Source organism: Equus asinus, chromosome 7 (assembly GCF_041296235.1).
Source record: "Equus asinus isolate D_3611 breed Donkey chromosome 7, EquAss-T2T_v2, whole genome shotgun sequence".
Taxonomy (NCBI): Eukaryota; Metazoa; Chordata; class Mammalia; order Perissodactyla; family Equidae; genus Equus; species Equus asinus.
The window spans coordinates 50305667-50324278 of NC_091796.1; the positions used below are offsets into that span (position 1 = coordinate 50305667).

At 40.3% G+C, this 18612-nt stretch overlaps 1 protein-coding gene across 21 annotated transcripts in view; it reads left to right on the plus strand.

The window, feature by feature from the left end:
* DLGAP1 (DLG associated protein 1) overlaps positions 1–18612 on the plus strand; it is an 843533-nt gene that overhangs the window by 805447 nt on the left and 19474 nt on the right. For all 21 annotated transcript variants that reach the window (XM_070513311.1, XM_070513314.1, XM_070513313.1 and 18 more), the window contains one exon: positions 10924–11345. In XM_070513311.1, coding sequence (XP_070369412.1) covers positions 10924–11345 — 422 coding nt within the window. The remainder of the gene's footprint in view (positions 1–10923; positions 11346–18612) is intronic.

Below are 18612 nucleotides of genomic sequence, written 5' to 3' on the forward strand. Positions count from 1 at the left end.
CTTGATGAGCAGTGCCATGTCTGTGCCCAGGATTCGAACCAATGTAACACTGGGCTGCCTGCAGCGGAGCGTGCGAACTTAACCACTCGGCCACAGGGCCAGCCCCCATTGCCTACTTTTAAATTGGGATGTTTGCCTTTTTGCTGTTGAGTGTTGTAAGAATTCTTTATATATTCTTGATACTTAGGACCTTATCAGAGATATGATTTACAAATATTTTCTCCTATTCTTTGGATTGCCTTTTTACTCTCTTTTTTTAAAAAAAACAGTAGATTGGCACCTGAGCTAACATCTGTTGCCAATCTTCTCCTCTTCCCCCTCCTCCTCAAAGCCCCCCCGGTACATAGTTGTATATTCTACTTGTAAGTGCCTTCGGTTGTGCTATGTGGGACACCACCTCAGCATGGTCTGATGAGCAGTACCGTGTCCACGCCCAGGATATGAACCGGCAAAACCCTGGGCCACCAAAGCAGAATATGTGAAATTAACCACTTAGCCATGGGGCCAGCCCCCTGTCTTATTACTCTCTTGATAGCATCCTTTGATGCACAAAAGTTTTTAATTTTAATGAAGTCCAGTTTATTTTTTCTTTTTTCACTTGTGCTTTCAGTGTCCTATTTAAGACACCATTGCCAAATCCAAAATCAAGAAGATTGGCCCCTATGTTTTCCTCTAGGAATTTTATAGTTTTAACTCTTTAATTTAGGTCTTTGACCCATTTTGAGGTAACTTTTGTATGTGCTGTGAGGTAAGGATCCAACTTCATTTTTTTGCATGTGAATATCCAGTTGTCTTGCATTGACTGATTCTTTTCAATGTTAATTCAACCTTGTATTCCTTGGATCAACCTAATTTTGTCATCATGTATAATTATTTTTATATGTTATTGGATTTGATTTGCTAATATTGAGTTAAGAATTTTTTTATTTATATTCATGAGGAATATTGTTCTGCAGTTTTCTTGTAATGTTTTTATTGTCTTTGGTATTAACGTTATCCCCATAGAAAGAACTAGGAGGTATTTTTTTCCTCTTCAGTTTTCAGGAGGAATTTGTGTAGAGTTGGTATAATTTTTTCATTAAATATTTAATTGAATTAACCAGTGAAACTGTCTGGATCTAGAGTTTACTTTGTGGGAAAGTTTTAAACTACAAATTCAATTTCTTTAATAGATATAGGGCTATTCAGGTCATTAATTTCTTCCTGCCTGAGCCTTAGTAGTTGATGTCTTTCAATGAATTTATCTATTTCATCTAAGTTATCCAATTTATTGGTATAAAGTTGTTCATAATATTGCTTTAATATCATGTTAATATCTGTAGAATCTGTAGTGATGTCACCTCTCTCATTTCTGATATTGGTAACATGTCTTCTCTTTTTGTTCTCTTCAGTCTGACTAGAGGGCTATTAATTTTATCAATCTTTTAAAAGGAGCAGCTTTGATATTATTTATATTTCTCTACTATTTTTTGTTTTCTATTGTGTTGACTTTTGCTCTTATCTTTTTCATTTCCTTTATTCTGTTTACCATAGGTTGCATTTGCTGTTCTATGTTTAATTTCTTAAGGTGGCAGTTGAGCATTGAGTTGAGACCTTTATTCTTTTGTACAATTGGTGTCTAGTGCTATAAATGTCCTCTAAGTACTGCTTAAACTGCATCCCACAAATTCTGGTTGTTGTGTTTTCATTTTACTTCAGTTCAAAATACTTTCTAATTTCCCTTTTGATTTTTTTATTTAACCTGTAGAGTATGAATTATCTAGCTTCCAAATATTTTGGGATTTGGTAAATATCTTTTGGCTATTAATTTCTATTTAATTCCATTGTGGTCAGGCAACATACTTTATGTCTTGAATCCTCTAAAATTCATTGAGATTTGTTTTATGGCCCAAAATATTGTCTGTCTTGCTAAATATTCTATATGTACTTGGAAAACTATCTATTCTGCTAGTTTTGAGTGGAATGTTCTATAAATGCCAATTAGGTTAGTTTTTCAGTTTTTCTATGTTTTTTCTGATTTTCTGCCTACATATTCTATCAATTATTGTACGAGTGATGTTGAGATCTCTGGCTATAATTGTGAATTTATCTGTTTCTCCTCATAGTTCTATCAGTTTTTGCTTCCTGTATTTTGAGGCTGTTTTATTAGGCTCATAAATGTTTAAGATTGTTACGTCCTCTTGATAAATTGACTCTTTCATCATTGTGAAACATCACTCTTTCTCCCTAGTGATATTTTTTATTCTGAAATCTACCTTGTCTGATAGTAAGAAAGCCGATTGAACTTTCTTTTCATTAGTGTTAGCATGGTATATCCTTTTCATTCTTTTACTTTTAAATTATTTTTGTCTTTATATTTAAAGTGGGTTTTTTATAGGAAGCACGTAGTTGAGCCTTGCTTTTTAATCCAATCTTGCAATCTTTTCCTTTTAATTGGGGCACGTAAGCCATTTACACTTAAATGTAACTGTTGGTGTGCTTGGGTTTAAGTCCACCAGCTTGTATTTGTTACTTCTATCTCTTCTTTGTCCCATTTTTCATTTTTCCTGCCTTCTTTTGGATTAACTGTATTTTCATGATTCCATTTTATTCCCGTTGTTGGCTTATTAGCTACTCTTCATTATATTTTTTAGTGGTTGCTATACAGATTACAACGTATACCTTTAATTGACTATAATCTACCTTCAAGTAAAATTATATTGCTTCATACAACTAGAATATACAACTATGTAGTGGGGGGCTTTGGGCAGAAGAAGAAAAAACGAAGATTGGCAACAGATGTTAGCTAAGGTGCCAGTCTTTAAAAAAATTATATCACTTCATATATAAGAACTTACAATAGTATGCTTCCATTCCTCCATTTCCCAGGTTTGTGCTATTGTTATTAAACATTTTACTTCTACATATATTAAAGCTCCATAATATATTGTATTATTGTTGCTTTAAACTATCAATTATCTTTAAAGAGATTTAAATAATAAGAGCAAAAGTCTTACCTCTATCCACAATGTTACAACTTCCAGTGTTCTTTGTTCCTTTGTGTAGCTCCAAGTTTCCATGTAGCATCAGTTTCTTTCTCAAAGGGCATCTTTTAACCTTTCTTATAGCACACGTCTACTTGTGATGAATTCTTTAAGCTTTTTTAAATTGAAAAAGTCATTACTTTGTCATTATTTTTAAAAGATATTTTTGCTGCATATCGCACTACCTTGACAGCTTTTTCTTTCAAAGAGGAGTAAAGATACCGCAGCCATAGGTAGATTTCTTACCCCATGTACTGAACATAGGTGAATGCTCTACCGGGACCCTGTGCAGCTCTCTGGGGTTTTCTCTGTGCAGCTCTCTCCTCTCCCACATTCTGCCTTGCAAACTCTAGCTGCATTGCCCTTGTTGGAATCCCGGCGATGTCTCATCGAGTCAGGGAGACTGCTGGCTCCACAAGGGGACTACTCCTTGTGTTGTGGCCTGGAAATTTGCACCAGTCGGTAATTAGGGGCAATCAGAGACCTCATCTGTTTCCCATATCTCAGTGATCAATGTCCTTCATTGTCTGATGTCAAATGTCTTTAAAACTGTGGTTTCACATGTTTTTTCAGTGTTTCGGTTGTTTCAGATAGAAGAGTAAATTCAGTCATTCTTACTCCATCGTGGCCAGAAGCAGAAGTCATACATATAGATTTTATTTGACCTATAAGTGGGGTAAGCCGTGTTATTTAACACTATTCTCTGACTTGGAAGGTCATGGAATAAATGGAAACCATGGAGAAAAAAGAGCATTCTTGTTTAAAAGATCCAAATTGAAAGTATCTCTACCTTTCTATCTCTAAAACTTGGGAGTTAGATACAATAAACTTCAATAACCTCTTTTAGGTGTAAGTTCCATGATTCAACATTCCAGCAGTGTTTCCTCAATTTTAGAGTAGCATTATACATAGATGGAGACTCTTAATTGAGGTCCAGGCACAGTCTACTGGTCTTGCCTTTCTGCTTATTGCCATATTCCCCATGTTGCTCTATTGCTCTCATAATCTCTAGTTCGGAAACAACATAAGTGTGAATAAGTGTGTGGTACAGGTTCTGGCCTCCTGCCCCCATTGCAACTCAGCTACCTTTCATAAGGTTAAATATTTACGATGTATTTTGGAGCAATTTGTAAAGCCATCATCTTTGGTTTTCACAACTAAAAGTGTTAAGGGGAGGTAGAAGCTTTGAAATTATACACTTTTGGTTATTTATTAACATTGTCAAATTGACGAATTGACGTATGTCTTTAGTGGTCATATAGAGAGAAGCTAGGGGTCTCACAGCAACTTTCTGGAAAGGAAACTCCAGAATGTTATTTTTCTGGTGTATGTATATTTAATATTTCCATCTATATCTTTGTAAACTACTTCTTAACTGCCTGGGATCTTTATCTGAGATCATCCAAGTGAGAGCCAGCGCTACGGCAAGGACTGCTTGCCTTCAACATCCAGGGAATGAGAGGAGAAAACTCTTCCTAGAATAAACGGGTAGTAAATCACTTTATGGCCTCTTTTTCTTCCTCTTCAACTCTCTCAGCCCTGTCCCTGCCATTCCTTTATGAAACAGGTGAAGTTGGGTAACAGTGAATGTCTGGAGCAGGATTTGCATGTTCAGAGGTGCGTGTATGCAAAGGGAAAGCCAAGCTCCTTTCATTTAGATTAATGGGATGGGAATGGGAGCAGATGGGAGCAGATTTTGACAATTTGCGTAAAAGTCTCTGGTCTTTCTTATCTCCGGTTGGTGGAGCCATCTCCTTCTCTCCTAGTATACCTTTTGTACATTACAAAATAATACTTAGACCTTCAGGACACACTTAATGCTACGGGGATAGAATGCTGGGATTCACAAGGAGCTTGTGAATGACACCTGCCATCTCAGCAGGTCTGTGAACACACAGACTAAGGCATAGGTGTTGAAGGAGAGTACCAGCAATCTATTATGAGAGCACCTCCCCATTTCAAGAAGCAAATGTTTCAGTGAATAGGATTATGGTACTCTCGTTTCTCACCAAAATTACCTCTATTTCTAGAAAATTCTGAGTTTTTTTAAATCTTCGTCCTTCACACATTAAAGCGCATGCCCTCAAAACTGGGTGGAACAAACATGTGGAAAGGTAGCATTGTTTTCTCTTTTAGCGCAATGTCAACTACTATACAAGATCTCTTTTGATCGTTAAGTGACTTAAATATGTAAATATTTGGGCTTGTGATTTGTGCCTTTTCAACTAAGCAGGATGTTTAAACAAAAGCTAAAGTCGAGACAGCACTTCTGAAAGCCAGTTCAGGGACCACAGACTTGGAAAGACCTTTGGCAGTCAAAAACATCCCCCCTTTGCCAACCCAGAAGCTTTGGATCAATCCCCACTCCTCACAGATTCCTTGGAGTACAACATAGCCTAGTTCCTACTCTTGGTATTATATTTGGCAAACCACCTCTTTTCTTTGCCAAGTTAACAATACCATGACCTAGCCAAATAGTTCTTTACAGGACACCTGAATTTTAAAGGTGTGGCATTTGTGCATTTCAAATTTCAAAAGCCTGAAACTTGGCATAATTCCTGATATGTCTCATACACTTTTTCTTTTTCTTTCTTTCTTCCTTCCTTTTGTGTGTCTTTTTGTCTTTCCTTCCTCCCACTCTTTCTTCCTTTTTACATGTTTGTCAAGACAATTCAGTTTGCAAAAAGAAAAACGACCATCTGAATCCCAAGCCTATGGCCTCCATTTGACCCCAAAACAAGACTATAAAGAAGAATTGTGAGTGAGACCTCTCAGGCGTTGGTTAGTTACCTGGGGTCAGTAACCAAGGGGTGACCTCATGCTCCTGTGCTGAGGGAAATGCCCTTCTGGGGCATGGTCAGTTCAAGGACAGTTTGTTGAGACTCCTAACCTAGGTTCCTATAGTGACAGCCCATCAAGGCTACTAGCACCTCCCCGGCTGGTACTAAAAGAAGACTGGCAACATGCTGGGCCCCTTCCAAAGTTATCAGAGGATAACAAGCCCACTGTCATCATTTTCCATTTCCTCCCTTTCTTTTATTTGGCAAATACATTAAAATTATTTGGAGTAGAGAGAGTCTTTATGTATAAAACGTATTCTATTTTCCTTTGCTGAAAGAGATCTTCAGGCAAAAGAATGATGAACATGGAGGATTTTAAATAACCAATGGATGCTTCTGTTGAGGTAGTTTTAAAGTCTCTCGATAGGACAGTGCTAACCACATACAAATGGGGAGCAGGAGAGTTCCTCCCCACTGAATTTGTGAACAAGGACTGCATTATGACGCCTAGGTTCCTCCACACGCTATTATAACTGGGAAGCTGATCTGACAAGAAAGAGTCAACCTCTTTTTTAGGAAGTTTTAATTCTTGATCTCAATCTCCTCACCCCCATGCCATTCTTTTGATCTATCCTTTATTTTATATAATGAGATGTCTTGGGTTCTTGGGTTTTACATCAGTTAAAGGGTGCCATTTCACGAAATACCAAGATGGTTGCACTTTTGAAGAGTAGCATTTTCAGATCCCACATCTATTCAGCCTTGACAGAAGGCTTAGTGCAAAATGTCTAAAGGCTTCTACAAAGAAAGAAAGAACAGCAGAGGACTAATGTTTCTCCCTTTGAAACTAGAGTTAGCCCTGAAAAGCAACCATTATGTCAATGAGATGGATAAAGAAGATAACCAGAGGCCAGAGGATTCTGTAACGGAATGACTGACTCTCCCTAAGATAAGCTCATGACTTGAGTTCCACATAGTTGAACACCTTGCAGATCCGAAGCATGTATGTTCTAAAGATACTGACTGTTTTGGGGTTTGTTTTTTTTTTCCTGCTTTTTCTCCCCAAATCCCCCTAGCACGTAGTTGCATATTTTAGGGGTGGGTCCTTCTAGTTGTGGCATGTGGGACACTGCCTCAGCGTGGCCTGACATGTCCACACCTGGGATCTGAACCAGCGAAACCCCAGCGGCCGAAGGTGAGCACGCAAACTTAACCATTCAGCCACGGGGTTGGCCCCTGTGCTTGGCTTTTGTTCATGACTTATTTTGTTTAACTACAGCCCCATCAGACAGGAGGATGAGAATGGACCTCTGCAATTTACCATCTGTGTGTTGATTTGTAACCTGCTGTACAAAAAAGTCACGGGAGGGGGGCAGAAAATCTTCTAATGAGAAATATAAACTTGTTTCGTAGAAGGAGCACAAAGCAACAGCAGAGTGAATGCTAACAAGTGACTTTCACTCTTCAGAACAGACAGGGCATTGTGTCCCATACTGGTTGATCCAGTCTTTGGTTTCATGGTTTTCTGCTCCTTAGGCCAAAATATTAGCCGGTGCTTTTCAGAAGTTGTAATTATTACACATTGTGCCTTCAAGGCATGAAGGACCAAAGAAGCTTCAAGATTGGAAATTGTGGGTTTGGAAACAGCCAGCCACTGGGTTCAGCTTTAGGTTTATACCATCCACCAGCAACTGATTTATTCTTCTTAAAAATACCGGAATTAATCCAATGTCTCTTTCTTGGTTCCCTTCAAAATTTTAGAACAACAGTAACAACTCGATTGCACCCTTCACCCAGAAGGAACTTTGCACATGAAAGACATAAAATGTTTTCTAGAGCAGAACATTTTTTGAAAGCTCTGGATGGAAGAAAGCATTTGGTTGAGGAACTTAACTGATAGAAACAGTGCAGCCTGGACAAGGCTGCCTGAGTTCAAAGGCACCGCTTTTAATCCCAAACCATTTTAATTTTACTTAACTTTTATTTCTTTCTGGGTGACTAAACTGCAAACTTCTACTAATCTACTGCCAAGTAATTTTTCTTAGGAAGGTGGCTACTTTACAAGATTCATAGCCAGGAGCCCTCTGTCAGGAATGCCAGTACGGATTTGTGTAGATAAAAACAGAGGCACAGGACAGCAGGTCATTCTGCTTTGTGTGTGGAACCGACTCTCTCTCTCTCTGGCAAGTCTGCTCCGATTGAAATCAATAAGGCACTAGTACTTCAAGTTTGGAAATGTAATGCCTCTGGCAATACATGATCTTGGAGAGGGAAGCCTAGTGTTTTCATAGTTGGGATTTTGTGTCAGTAGAACAGCCAGAATGTCAACTGTTGCAAGGAGAGTCATCCAATTCACACATACGCAGCTGGAGAGAAAGCTCAGTTTCAGGAGATGACATTTAACATTTTGGAGATGAACAAGAAGAATGCAGAAATGGCCCTACTGCAGCCAGGAAATGAGTGGCTGTTGCTAACATGGTTCTTCCTTTCAGTGCTTAGATGAGAGGTCTATAACATTGCTGTCAGGCTGTTACACTATGTAATTTTTTTTTTTTTTAAGATTTTTTTTTTTTTCCTTTTTCTCCCCAAAGCCCCCCAGTACATAGTTGTATATTCTTCGTTGTGGGTCCTTCTAGTTGTGGCATGTGGGACGCTGCCTCAGCGTGGTTTGATGAGCAGTGCCATGTCCGCGCCCAGGATTCGAACCAACGAAACACTGGGCCGCCTGCAGTGGAGCGCGCGAACTTAACCACTTGGCCACGGGGCCAGCCCCTATGTAATTTTTTTTTAAATGGCCCATCTGAGAGTTAAAGAACTTATAAAATGACCAGGCCTTAATACCTTCAACAGAAGTAATTTCTGGAAAACAGCAAACAGTGAGATGGGCCAGTTTTAGCTGGTCTGTCTTCATAAAATGGATCACAACATATCTGATCATTTTGGCCATCCTAATAACTAACATAGATAGTGTTAGTGCAGCCACTTTTTTTCTTGAAATTTATTCTCTAGGGAAAAAAGTGGATTTATTGAGATGATTGTACTGTCTCCTTTTTGTGACTTCCAGCCTTTCTACAGTCTTGCAAATAACTACTTACCTGTATTGCTCTGGTCATTCTTTATTTTCGATGGACCAGAGTATTAGTATTAATTAACTTTAATAGAGTGTTCCAGGAGAGTTAAGAAAAAATATATGTGGTTTATTAAATATTGTATGGACACTGTTTAGTGCATTATCTTTAAAGGCTGGCACTATTGAATATGAAACATTAACTGAAAATCAATTGGCAAATAAGCCATCTTAAAATGGCATAATCAGAAGCTAGTCAAGAAATGTACCACCTCACACCCATCAGGATGCCTGCTATCAAAAAAACAGGAAACATGGATTGGCAAGGATGTGGAGAAATGGAACTCTTGCATACTGTTGGTGGGAATATAAAATGGTGTAGTTGCTATGGAGAATAGTATGGCATTTCCTCAGAAAATGAAAAACAGAATTACCATATAGTTCAGCAATTCTATTTCTGAGTATATACTCAAAAGAATTGAAAGCAGGTTCTCAAAGAGCTATTTGTACACTCATGTTCATAGCAAAATTATTCACAATAGCCAAAAGGTAGAAGAAACTCAAGTGTCCATCAATAGAAGAATGGATAAACAAATGTGGTATATACATACAATAGAATACTATTCAGCCTTCACAAGGAAGGAAATTCTGACACATGCTACAACACAGATGAAACTTGAAGACATTATGTTAAGTGAAATAAACCAGTCACAAAAGGACAAATATTCTAGATTCCACTTATAGGAGAGACCAAAAATAGTCAAATTTATAGAGACAGAAATAATGGTGGTGGCCAGAGGCTGGGGTGGGGGTGGGGGATGGGGAGGTGTTTAGTGGGTATAGAGTTTCAATTAGGGAAGATGAAAAAGTTCTGGAGATGGATGATGCTGATAGCTGCACAACAATGTGAATAATGTACTTAATGCCACTGAACTGTCATATACTTGAAAATGGTTAAAGTGGTAAATTTCATATTATGTGTATTTTTTCACAATAAAAAATAAATTAAATATTAGGTCAGGAAGTCACCTTAAAAAAAAGAAAGAAATACAGAGAGGGGTAACAACACCTGATGCTGCCTTCGATGGACTCATATCCTTCATCATTGTTTCCTGCCTGCTCCAGGAACCAAGGAAGCTTTTTTTGGGTGTGTTTTAAATTACTTCAGGCCCACACCTTCTCTTGCCCCCTTGTCTGAGAAAGAATTCACTGCTCTTCTTTTCTTCCCCACCCCTCCCACCATCCATATGTCCTCACTTTCATTGTAGGGATCAGCCAGAGACACATAGAGCCATTTGGTTGAGAAACGCAGATCGCACAGACATCCATATAAAATGCTCAGATTGAATCTGTTAACAAGTTGTCTTTTATCACCTTGGTAGAAGGACTATGGGACGGGAAATTAAAGGCACAGAGGAGTTGGGTACTGGAGAACTCTAGAACTGTGAACTGATTTCGCCCCTAAAGACTTTGTACCAAATTATAACAGTGACCTATATGATCAAGAGACAGGCGAATCCTTACCAGGGAAAGGAATTCTAATTTTAAGGGAACTTAATGACTCTTTAGTTTGCTTTCAGGAAGTCACACTTGGTAAGAGCTGTCCCTGGAAAAATGTGGTCATGCAGGATTCGCAATAGTCTCAGGCCAGTTGTCACAATACTCTGTTTCAGTTGGGTAGGGTTTCTCCCCCTCCATTTCTAAGCAAATTACACAGACTAAGATCTAGCTGAATTGTTTCCTCACCCCTCACCAACCTGAATTTTAGGACTCATGCCACCCCAGATTTGGGGAGGAAGTTGGACCTTGGACTGGCTTTGATAGCTGTACACATTGCTCCACATCTAAAATCTCTCTAAATATGCTTTAATATTGTGTATGGAACAAAGATGAGAGACCTGTGTTCCTTCTACAAGAGCTATGGCAATCAGTATGCTTGCATCAAGGGCCTCCTTCCGCAGACTGAGAAAATGAGACGCACCAAGGAAAGCAGAATGATTTTGCTTAAAAAAAAACCCCTTGAGCTAAAATCTCCTTTCTCTATTCCTCCAAGCTTCCGCAGGTTCACTCGATCCAACAGTGTGACGACAGCAGTGCAGGCCGACCTGGACTTCCACGATAATCTGGAAAACTCTCTGGAGTCTATAGAGGACAATTCGTGTCCCGGCCCCGTGGCCAGACAGTTCTCCCGGGACGCCAGCACCTCCACCGTCAGCATTCAGGGCTCAGGAAACCACTACCACGCCTGCGCAGCCGACGATGACTTTGACGCGGATTTTGACCCTTCGATTCTGCCTCCCCCGGATCCCTGGATTGACTCCATCACCGAAGACCCCCTGGAGGCCGTCCAGAGGTCAGTGTGCCACCGGGACGGCCACTGGTTTCTGAAGCTTCTCCAGGCAGAGCGAGACCGCATGGAAGGGTGGTGCCAGCAGATGGAGAGAGAAGAGCGGGAGAACAACCTACCGGAAGACAGTAAGTAACGCAGCCCGGCATCCCTACGCCCCCCGGGTCTGGGCTTCCGCTGTGTCTTGAGGCTGCCATGTCCTCTTCCCTGCCAGTTGCCATTGTCTAGCCCTGCAGTTCCACACCCCAAACCGGAACATGTGGACGAGCTAGGCGAATGCAGCTGAGTCCAGACGCCCTGAAAAGAAAACCTCTGGGCAAATGTCACCCCTTCTCTAGCTCTAGATCCGTGACTTCTAACTTGAGATCTTTTCTTCTCTCAAAAAGACCAAGCTCTACGTGGGGGTGGCCTCGTGTTTCTGACACGGCTCTTCTTCCCTAAGATGTTCCTGAAGTGGTGCTGATGCTCAGGGAATTAACGATAGTCCTAACTAGTTTCAAGGTCCACGGATACACGTGCATTGGGCATTTTAATCTTACAGTTGTGTTACTTTCATTGACATCCAATATTAAAACTAGACTGGTAACGTATAGGCCACTAGAGCCCATGCTTATTTACATTCTTAAACCTGTTTAGCATCTGCTTTCTCAGGTTTTACTGAGGCCACTAAAGCAATTAACACAAATTCCAATTTAATGGTTAAAATAATGATAAAATAAATGATGAATGAATAAAATAACTAACAGAGGCCTTGCACACCATTATTTTCAAATTCGCCCTTTTAACAACAACAATTCCTATTAACAATTGACAAAGAAGTCACCAGATTACCTCAGTTCTGAGGCATGTTTTGCACATTTTCAACAATTCTGCAATTGGAATTAGTTAATAATCAGTGTGAGTTTTAATGTTGCATGTTTATTTTCCTCTGAAAAACTGTTATTAAATGAATGATGGACCTTCCAACTGATGATATTTTTGAATCAAAGCAGTTTGGTGGTAGGCGTTAAAGCTGACCTTCATTTTTGTGTGAGAACCCCGAGAAGAGCACTGCCGTGATGTGGCTTTTTAGACCTATTTTTAAAAACATCACTTAACTTTTTATCATGAAAAAAATTTTAAAACATGCACAAAAGGAGAGAGTTTAATATAATGAACCCCCATGTACCCATTGCCCAGTTCCATAATTGGCCGGTCTTATCTTCCTGTCTTCCCCGACTTGTTGTCATTTTTGCCAGAGCGTCTTGAAGAAAATCCAAGACATCATGTCACTTCGCTATGTATCTCACACTGATAAGGACTTTTTCTTAAATTTTACATAATCATGGTGCATTATCATCCTTAACAAAAATAATGATAATTTCTTGATAATTAGATCTAGAAACAACTGTAAAGCATGCTAAATAGACTTCCTAAGTGAACCAAACTAATTGTGTCAAGGAGCAGTGAGTTTTCCATAAAGGAAGTGTTTTTTATGAAAACTGAGTCTGGAAAATAATCGACAGCAGGTTGTGGGATTTCCTTTCTGCGTGTACTGTGCTGCTCACAGCTCTTCTCTGTTCCTACTCCTCCTGCCTGGACCCTACCAACTGGCTGACTAGCTTATTTGTCATCTTTATGAGCAGGTTAGAAAATCCATAAGTGGGTTTCTGTAATGTTCCTTTTGTTCTTTCCTATTACGAGTGCAGACAGCTTAGCAGTGGAAAAGTGAGTCTCCTTGACACTTGCCCCTAACAGTGGTGCCACCGCAGGCTCACCTGAGTGTTGGTCGACAAGCAAGACTCACTTTTCCCCCCGGTAACAGGTGAATGAGGCACCACCCAGCAGCAGTGGGTGGGGAGAGGTTTCGGAAAGAAAGTCTTAGTAGTTGCATCTTCGTGTTCTTCTTTCCCCTTGTGGGCATACCCAAAGTTTATTAGATTTTCCTAGAAAAAATGACAGTGTCTAAGGAGCAATGGCATCCCGTGCGCTGCTCAACGGAGCAAGCTGTCTTTCAGATTTCAGTTCATTCAATTCATTAATTTGGGACTCGTTCTGCCTTCCTTGTTGGCTTCCAATATGACCCAGGGAAGCTATTCATCTAATGTTTTCTTTTAATCTAATGTTTTCTTCCGACCTGAAGCTAGATCTGCTTCTCTCCACGTAGCTTTATAATAATGCATGAGGACAGTCATTGTATGAAGATTTATGAAAATCTTCCTTGAGGCTAAGGAGCTATGAAAACAAGTCAGTGTCTTTTGATACAACCACCTATATTTGAAAGGTGAAAATCTCAGAAAACCAAGTTCTTATTCTATGTTCAGGATGAAAAAGAAGCATATTTGTGTTTTGAAATGTACACTACTGGTAAAGTTCCAAAATAATGAACATGAAGGAACTGCCCAATTATTCATTAGTTCCAGAATTTTACTTCAGGTGTTACTTAACATATTGATTTATGAAATAGGACTTATAGACCTATTCCATAGGAAGATATTTTGTTATAACAGTATTCGTTATAACGAGATTTGTTCTAAAGAATAATAATCTGCTGTCTTTGTACATGAAAGTGCCACTGCCCCACCATTAACAAACCATGCTTCTTGAGGATGTTTTCTTCAGAGTAGTGATGAATTTCCTCAGATTTACCTCTTTATTTTACAAGCTCGCTGCCTGGAGGGAGGTTCGAGGGTCATGCTAGCCGAGAAGGCAAAGATAACAAGGGATGGGAGGATTTTTTGGTGCTTTGCTTTAAAGCATCCAGCTGAGTGAATTAGTCTTGGTTGGAGAGTATGCAAGGAAACCTGCTTCTTTGGGAAGTTGGTCTCCCCTTGTAGACTGAAACATACTTTAATATCAAAACCCCATTTTCTAATTAAAAAAAAATTACGCTCAACATGAATAAATGTAACAGGAGGGACAATGAAGCTCTTTTGGGGAGGGCCTGGGGTCCTGTCTTCTCAGCCTCTACCACTCCCTGGACCAAGATCCCTAACAAACCTCACTCCCCACACAAAAATATCCTAGGGTTCCTGGAATTCAGTTTGAAAGCCAATGATCTATAGTGAAAAATCCAAATTATTAACTTTTAAAATGTAATTTTTTAACTTTAGATCAAACTGTGAATACAAAGTTTAGAGGTAAATACCCTTTATGGATGCTTTTTTAATTGTACAAAACTAGTGCAAATTAGTAACATATATTCACATAAGCCCATCTAGCCTACAAAATATGGCTCTTCCTTCAAGTCTTAGCTTGGGCCACACCTTCTAGAAGTCTTTGTAGAATGCCTCTCCTCAAGCTGAATTGGGAGTGTCTCCATGGTGCTTCCATAATGGCCTGTAAGTTTGCCTCTCAGGTATTTCCAGCATTGTTATATGGTAATCTACGTAGCTCTCTCCTGCACTGAAAAATGAGCTCTCTAAGGACAGAAATTATTTGCCTCATTCATCTTTATATCCACTGCCCCCTGATGGTTCCTGGCACACAATAGGGGATCAGTGAATATGTAATTGAGTCCTGGAAATATTTTCGAAATTCTGCTTTACAAAGTATTTTACTTAGCAAAACCCTTCTTCCTAAGTAGCTACAAAATACTCAATAAGTAACTAGCACTGATTGTTGCCAAAAGCTGGAAGGGGCATTCCTTTGTGAGGTGGTGAGCCCTTCTGATCAGAGCAAGGATTTGGCAGAGATTGATGAGCACCTGCCCCAGAAACAGGAGAAGGGACTTGTGTGTTGGTCACCTGGATAGTCTAGATGAACCCGACTGTCCCTTCCAGCTTTTGGGATGTGATTCCATTCTACAAGCTCTTGAAGATTTTCTTTCTCTTTCATGCCCTGGGAGATACAAAATAGGAGCTCCCATCTCCCAGTATTCCCGAATTCTAACCAGTGCAGAGGGAAAATCATACGCCAGGTCAAAAAGTCGCCGATTTGAAATAAGGGGAATCCAAATCAGGGAGAATCTGACCAGAAAGCTGTAGCAACAGCCCTCCACAGGAAGGAGGGAGAATATAAGCACGTGAAAGAATATTCATCTTGTCCTTACAATACCCCCGGCAGTGGGCTAGTGACTTTGACAGGTGGTGTTTTATTTGCCCTCAGAACAGCTCTCTGGCAGTATCTTGTCCAAGGTCACAGAACACAGAAGTGTCTGATGGAACAGATACAACATGAGTAACATTTGACAAGATAATGATACTTTGTGTGTCGCCTGGTGCTGTCTTCTAAAGCTCTCCATACAATCTGCCCCTGGCACCTTGGCAACCACAGTGCTGTTCTCATCACTGGGCCTGGAGTTGCAGACGGCCTTTGTTTTACTAATGGTCTCATTTCACCCTCTTCTTTTTTAGAAGAGGGATGGTAAGGAAGAGAGGCGATCCTGTTTGGCAGGCGTAGCCAATTTCTGAATAACCAGCTTTTAAAAAAAAAAAATCTGTGTATACCCAGAAAAATAGCTTTGATAAATAGATCAAGCACAGATATATCTATCTCTTGGCCAAGCCACCTTGTCTGTTCTTTGGATCCTATACAAGGAAGACCTCTCTTCAGGGCACATCAGGAAGGTAGCTCTTTGACAGATCCCTCCCAGGAGGGCTCGTCTTCAGAGTTGTCACGGGAAGATAAATAGGACAGAGAATGTGAAAGGAAGATTCTAACCATACTTGCTTAATTTATTTTGTGGGACACTGGAATTATCCCAATTTTTAAATATTTAAAAATGTTTGATGAACATACTTAATGCCTCTGAATTGTACACTTAAAAATGGTTAAAATGGTAACTCATAAGATATATTTATACACAAAAATCCCCCCCCCAAAAAAACTTGGAGCAGCTGAAGGAGGGGGAACCAGCATCCTATTGTCGTGTTCATAGTTACTCAGCATGCTTATAAAACTATAAGTTATTTTGTTAAATATCTTCCTGAATTCAAAATACAGTGTGTCCATGGAGAAAGGAAAAAAGAAGGTGAGAGTAGAACCTGTTTGCTCCCTGGGAAGTTGAGGTGCAGATTTTGGGTGTGGGGTGGTTGCAATCCTCTTTCTCTCTTAGAGAGTTGAAGAAGAAAAGAGCCATCCAATTTTAAATAATTATTCACTCATCAATTATTTTTTGATGCCATTATCCTAATTCAGAGAACTGCTTCCTAGGGCTGTTGTTTAATAATAACTGTAGAATATTCCTAGGGATATTGTTTTGGGCACTCCAGGACTGTACAACACTTCCCTGGTTTACCTGAAACTGGATAAACGTGTGTAAGGAAGGGCAGAATGAGAACAGGCGCTTACAATCGCCTGGAAAGCTCGAGCTATCTTTTGAAAAGTGTGACGATAAATTCTTTGGGTGTGTGGAGCTATTATTTTCCCTGATAAAATAAAAACAGAGCAAGGACTTTGCTTCTTGTTTTAAACCTTCTTCCCTGACAGTTGATAGTAGGTTTTTGGCTTGATAACAAAATAATGAAAATCCGCCGTGAGCGAGGTCTCCTCCAAGCCAGGCAGCTGACAGAATGCTTGTTGCACTTGAAGTAAAATGATACAAGCTTTTCTCAGACAATGAAGCCCTTGTGCGGAACAGCTGTCTCGGGGAGATGGCTCAGTGCTATTTGACAGTGGCTTGTATGTTCCATAGATACGTCTGGTATTATCTGACCGGAATGAAACGACCAGATGGAACTGAATGCTTCTAACCAGGAATGCACTCTACCACTGCGGGTTAAAAACATAGGCTCAGGTTTCAATGGCCCTGGGATGAAATACTGGGTGATTGTACTTGGAAATCTGTCATTGCCTCCTGAATTGTGGACAACTTCTATGTGGAATTTTCAGGTTTTATCTGAAACAAACTGCTAAACCTAGAGCGTGTGCAGGAGGCAGATTAATGCGTGGTAATTTTGCCTGGTAATAGCATCCAAGTTAGTGAAACTTGGCCTTGAGTCCCCCAGAAGGCTTGTGAGCCTTGGCAGCAACTGTGGGGCTGGTCGTGAAACCTGAAGTGGGGTTTGCCTGGTTTCAGGTTGAGTTACGGAAGCTGTGCACAGTCATCATTGTGACCGTCTATCGGTGCGATCACCCCGCTTGCTCTGCCCGGTGTCGCCTGTGGCATGTCTCTGCAGCCTATGAAACAGTGAGTGGCAGGCAATGGAGCACTGGACGATTTCTGCAGTTCACCTGCCTCAAGCCTTGTGTATTTCTAAGTGGGCGAGGTGGGTGCATCCTAGCCCCTGTCTGTTTTGTTCTCGTCTTACCTCTGAAGTGACCTTCAAAAGGTCCCTCCTTGCCCCCACCCCCCATACACAAACACATACATGCACACAAGCACGCACACTCACACACACACACACACACTACATAGTCTCTTTTTTAAGGTCTGGCCAACCTGAAATTAGTGACCACAGCGGAAGCGGCAGTAATGAAAAGGAAATCATGCGTAATGTGCCTTCTGCTTAACCTTCTAGAATGCTCAGTTCATTTTGCTTTGCATAGCACTGGGCACAAAGAGGAAGCGGTTGGTACCAGAAGGACATTACAGAGCATCCTTTTGTGGGTGTGTTTCACTGGGAGTGGTCTCAAGGCCGAGGAGGGCGCTGAGGCATGGAGAGGTGAAGTGATGTGGCAACGTGAAGGCAGAACCAGGCCTGAGAACAGATCTCCTTTTCCCTGGGCCGATGCTGTTCCTGTTAGTCCAGACTGCAGGGGTGAGCGGAGGTTGCAGAGAGAGGGACTGACTCATGGAGCAAGATCTCTGATCATTTTCTCTAACGATAACTATTTTTGTGGAATATAATTGCAATGGACTTCAAACACAGTATTGCTTCCACATTGCCAAGGGAAGTGTTAACTAATTTCACTTGATTCAGCTTTCAAAGGCTCAAAAACTGTATAATCTATGTAACGAATAGGATGTTACTATTTCGTAGCTGATGTAATTGAGATATGGATTGAAGAATGACCATTTTTATAAGTACGACTCCTGAAGTATGGACTGGGGGGAGGAAAGGTAAAATTAGCTGACTTTTTGAAAACTTGCTCTTTACAAACAAAACAATGTCTTTCCCTATGTTTTAGTCCTGGGGAAGCTCTGAGTTTAGTCTATGGGAAAAATTTCTCCTTGAGAATTCTATTCTTTATTCATTAGCCACCAAGTTTCAGATCCCTAAAATAAAAAAAAAGCACTCTTGTTAAATGCAGAGCAGCCACTGGCAGCCAGGAATGAAATAGATCTGTGTTTTCTGTGGCGACCTTTTTTTGACAGCAGCTCCGGGTCAAAAATGTGTTTGAGAAGCAGCTGGGCAGTTGGTTGGAGAAATTCCTTTCCATGAGGACACACTCGTAAATAAAAATGTCTCCACATGGGTAATCCCAACTTGATGAATTCACACAGATTTGGTCTGACAAATCCACATGATTTTA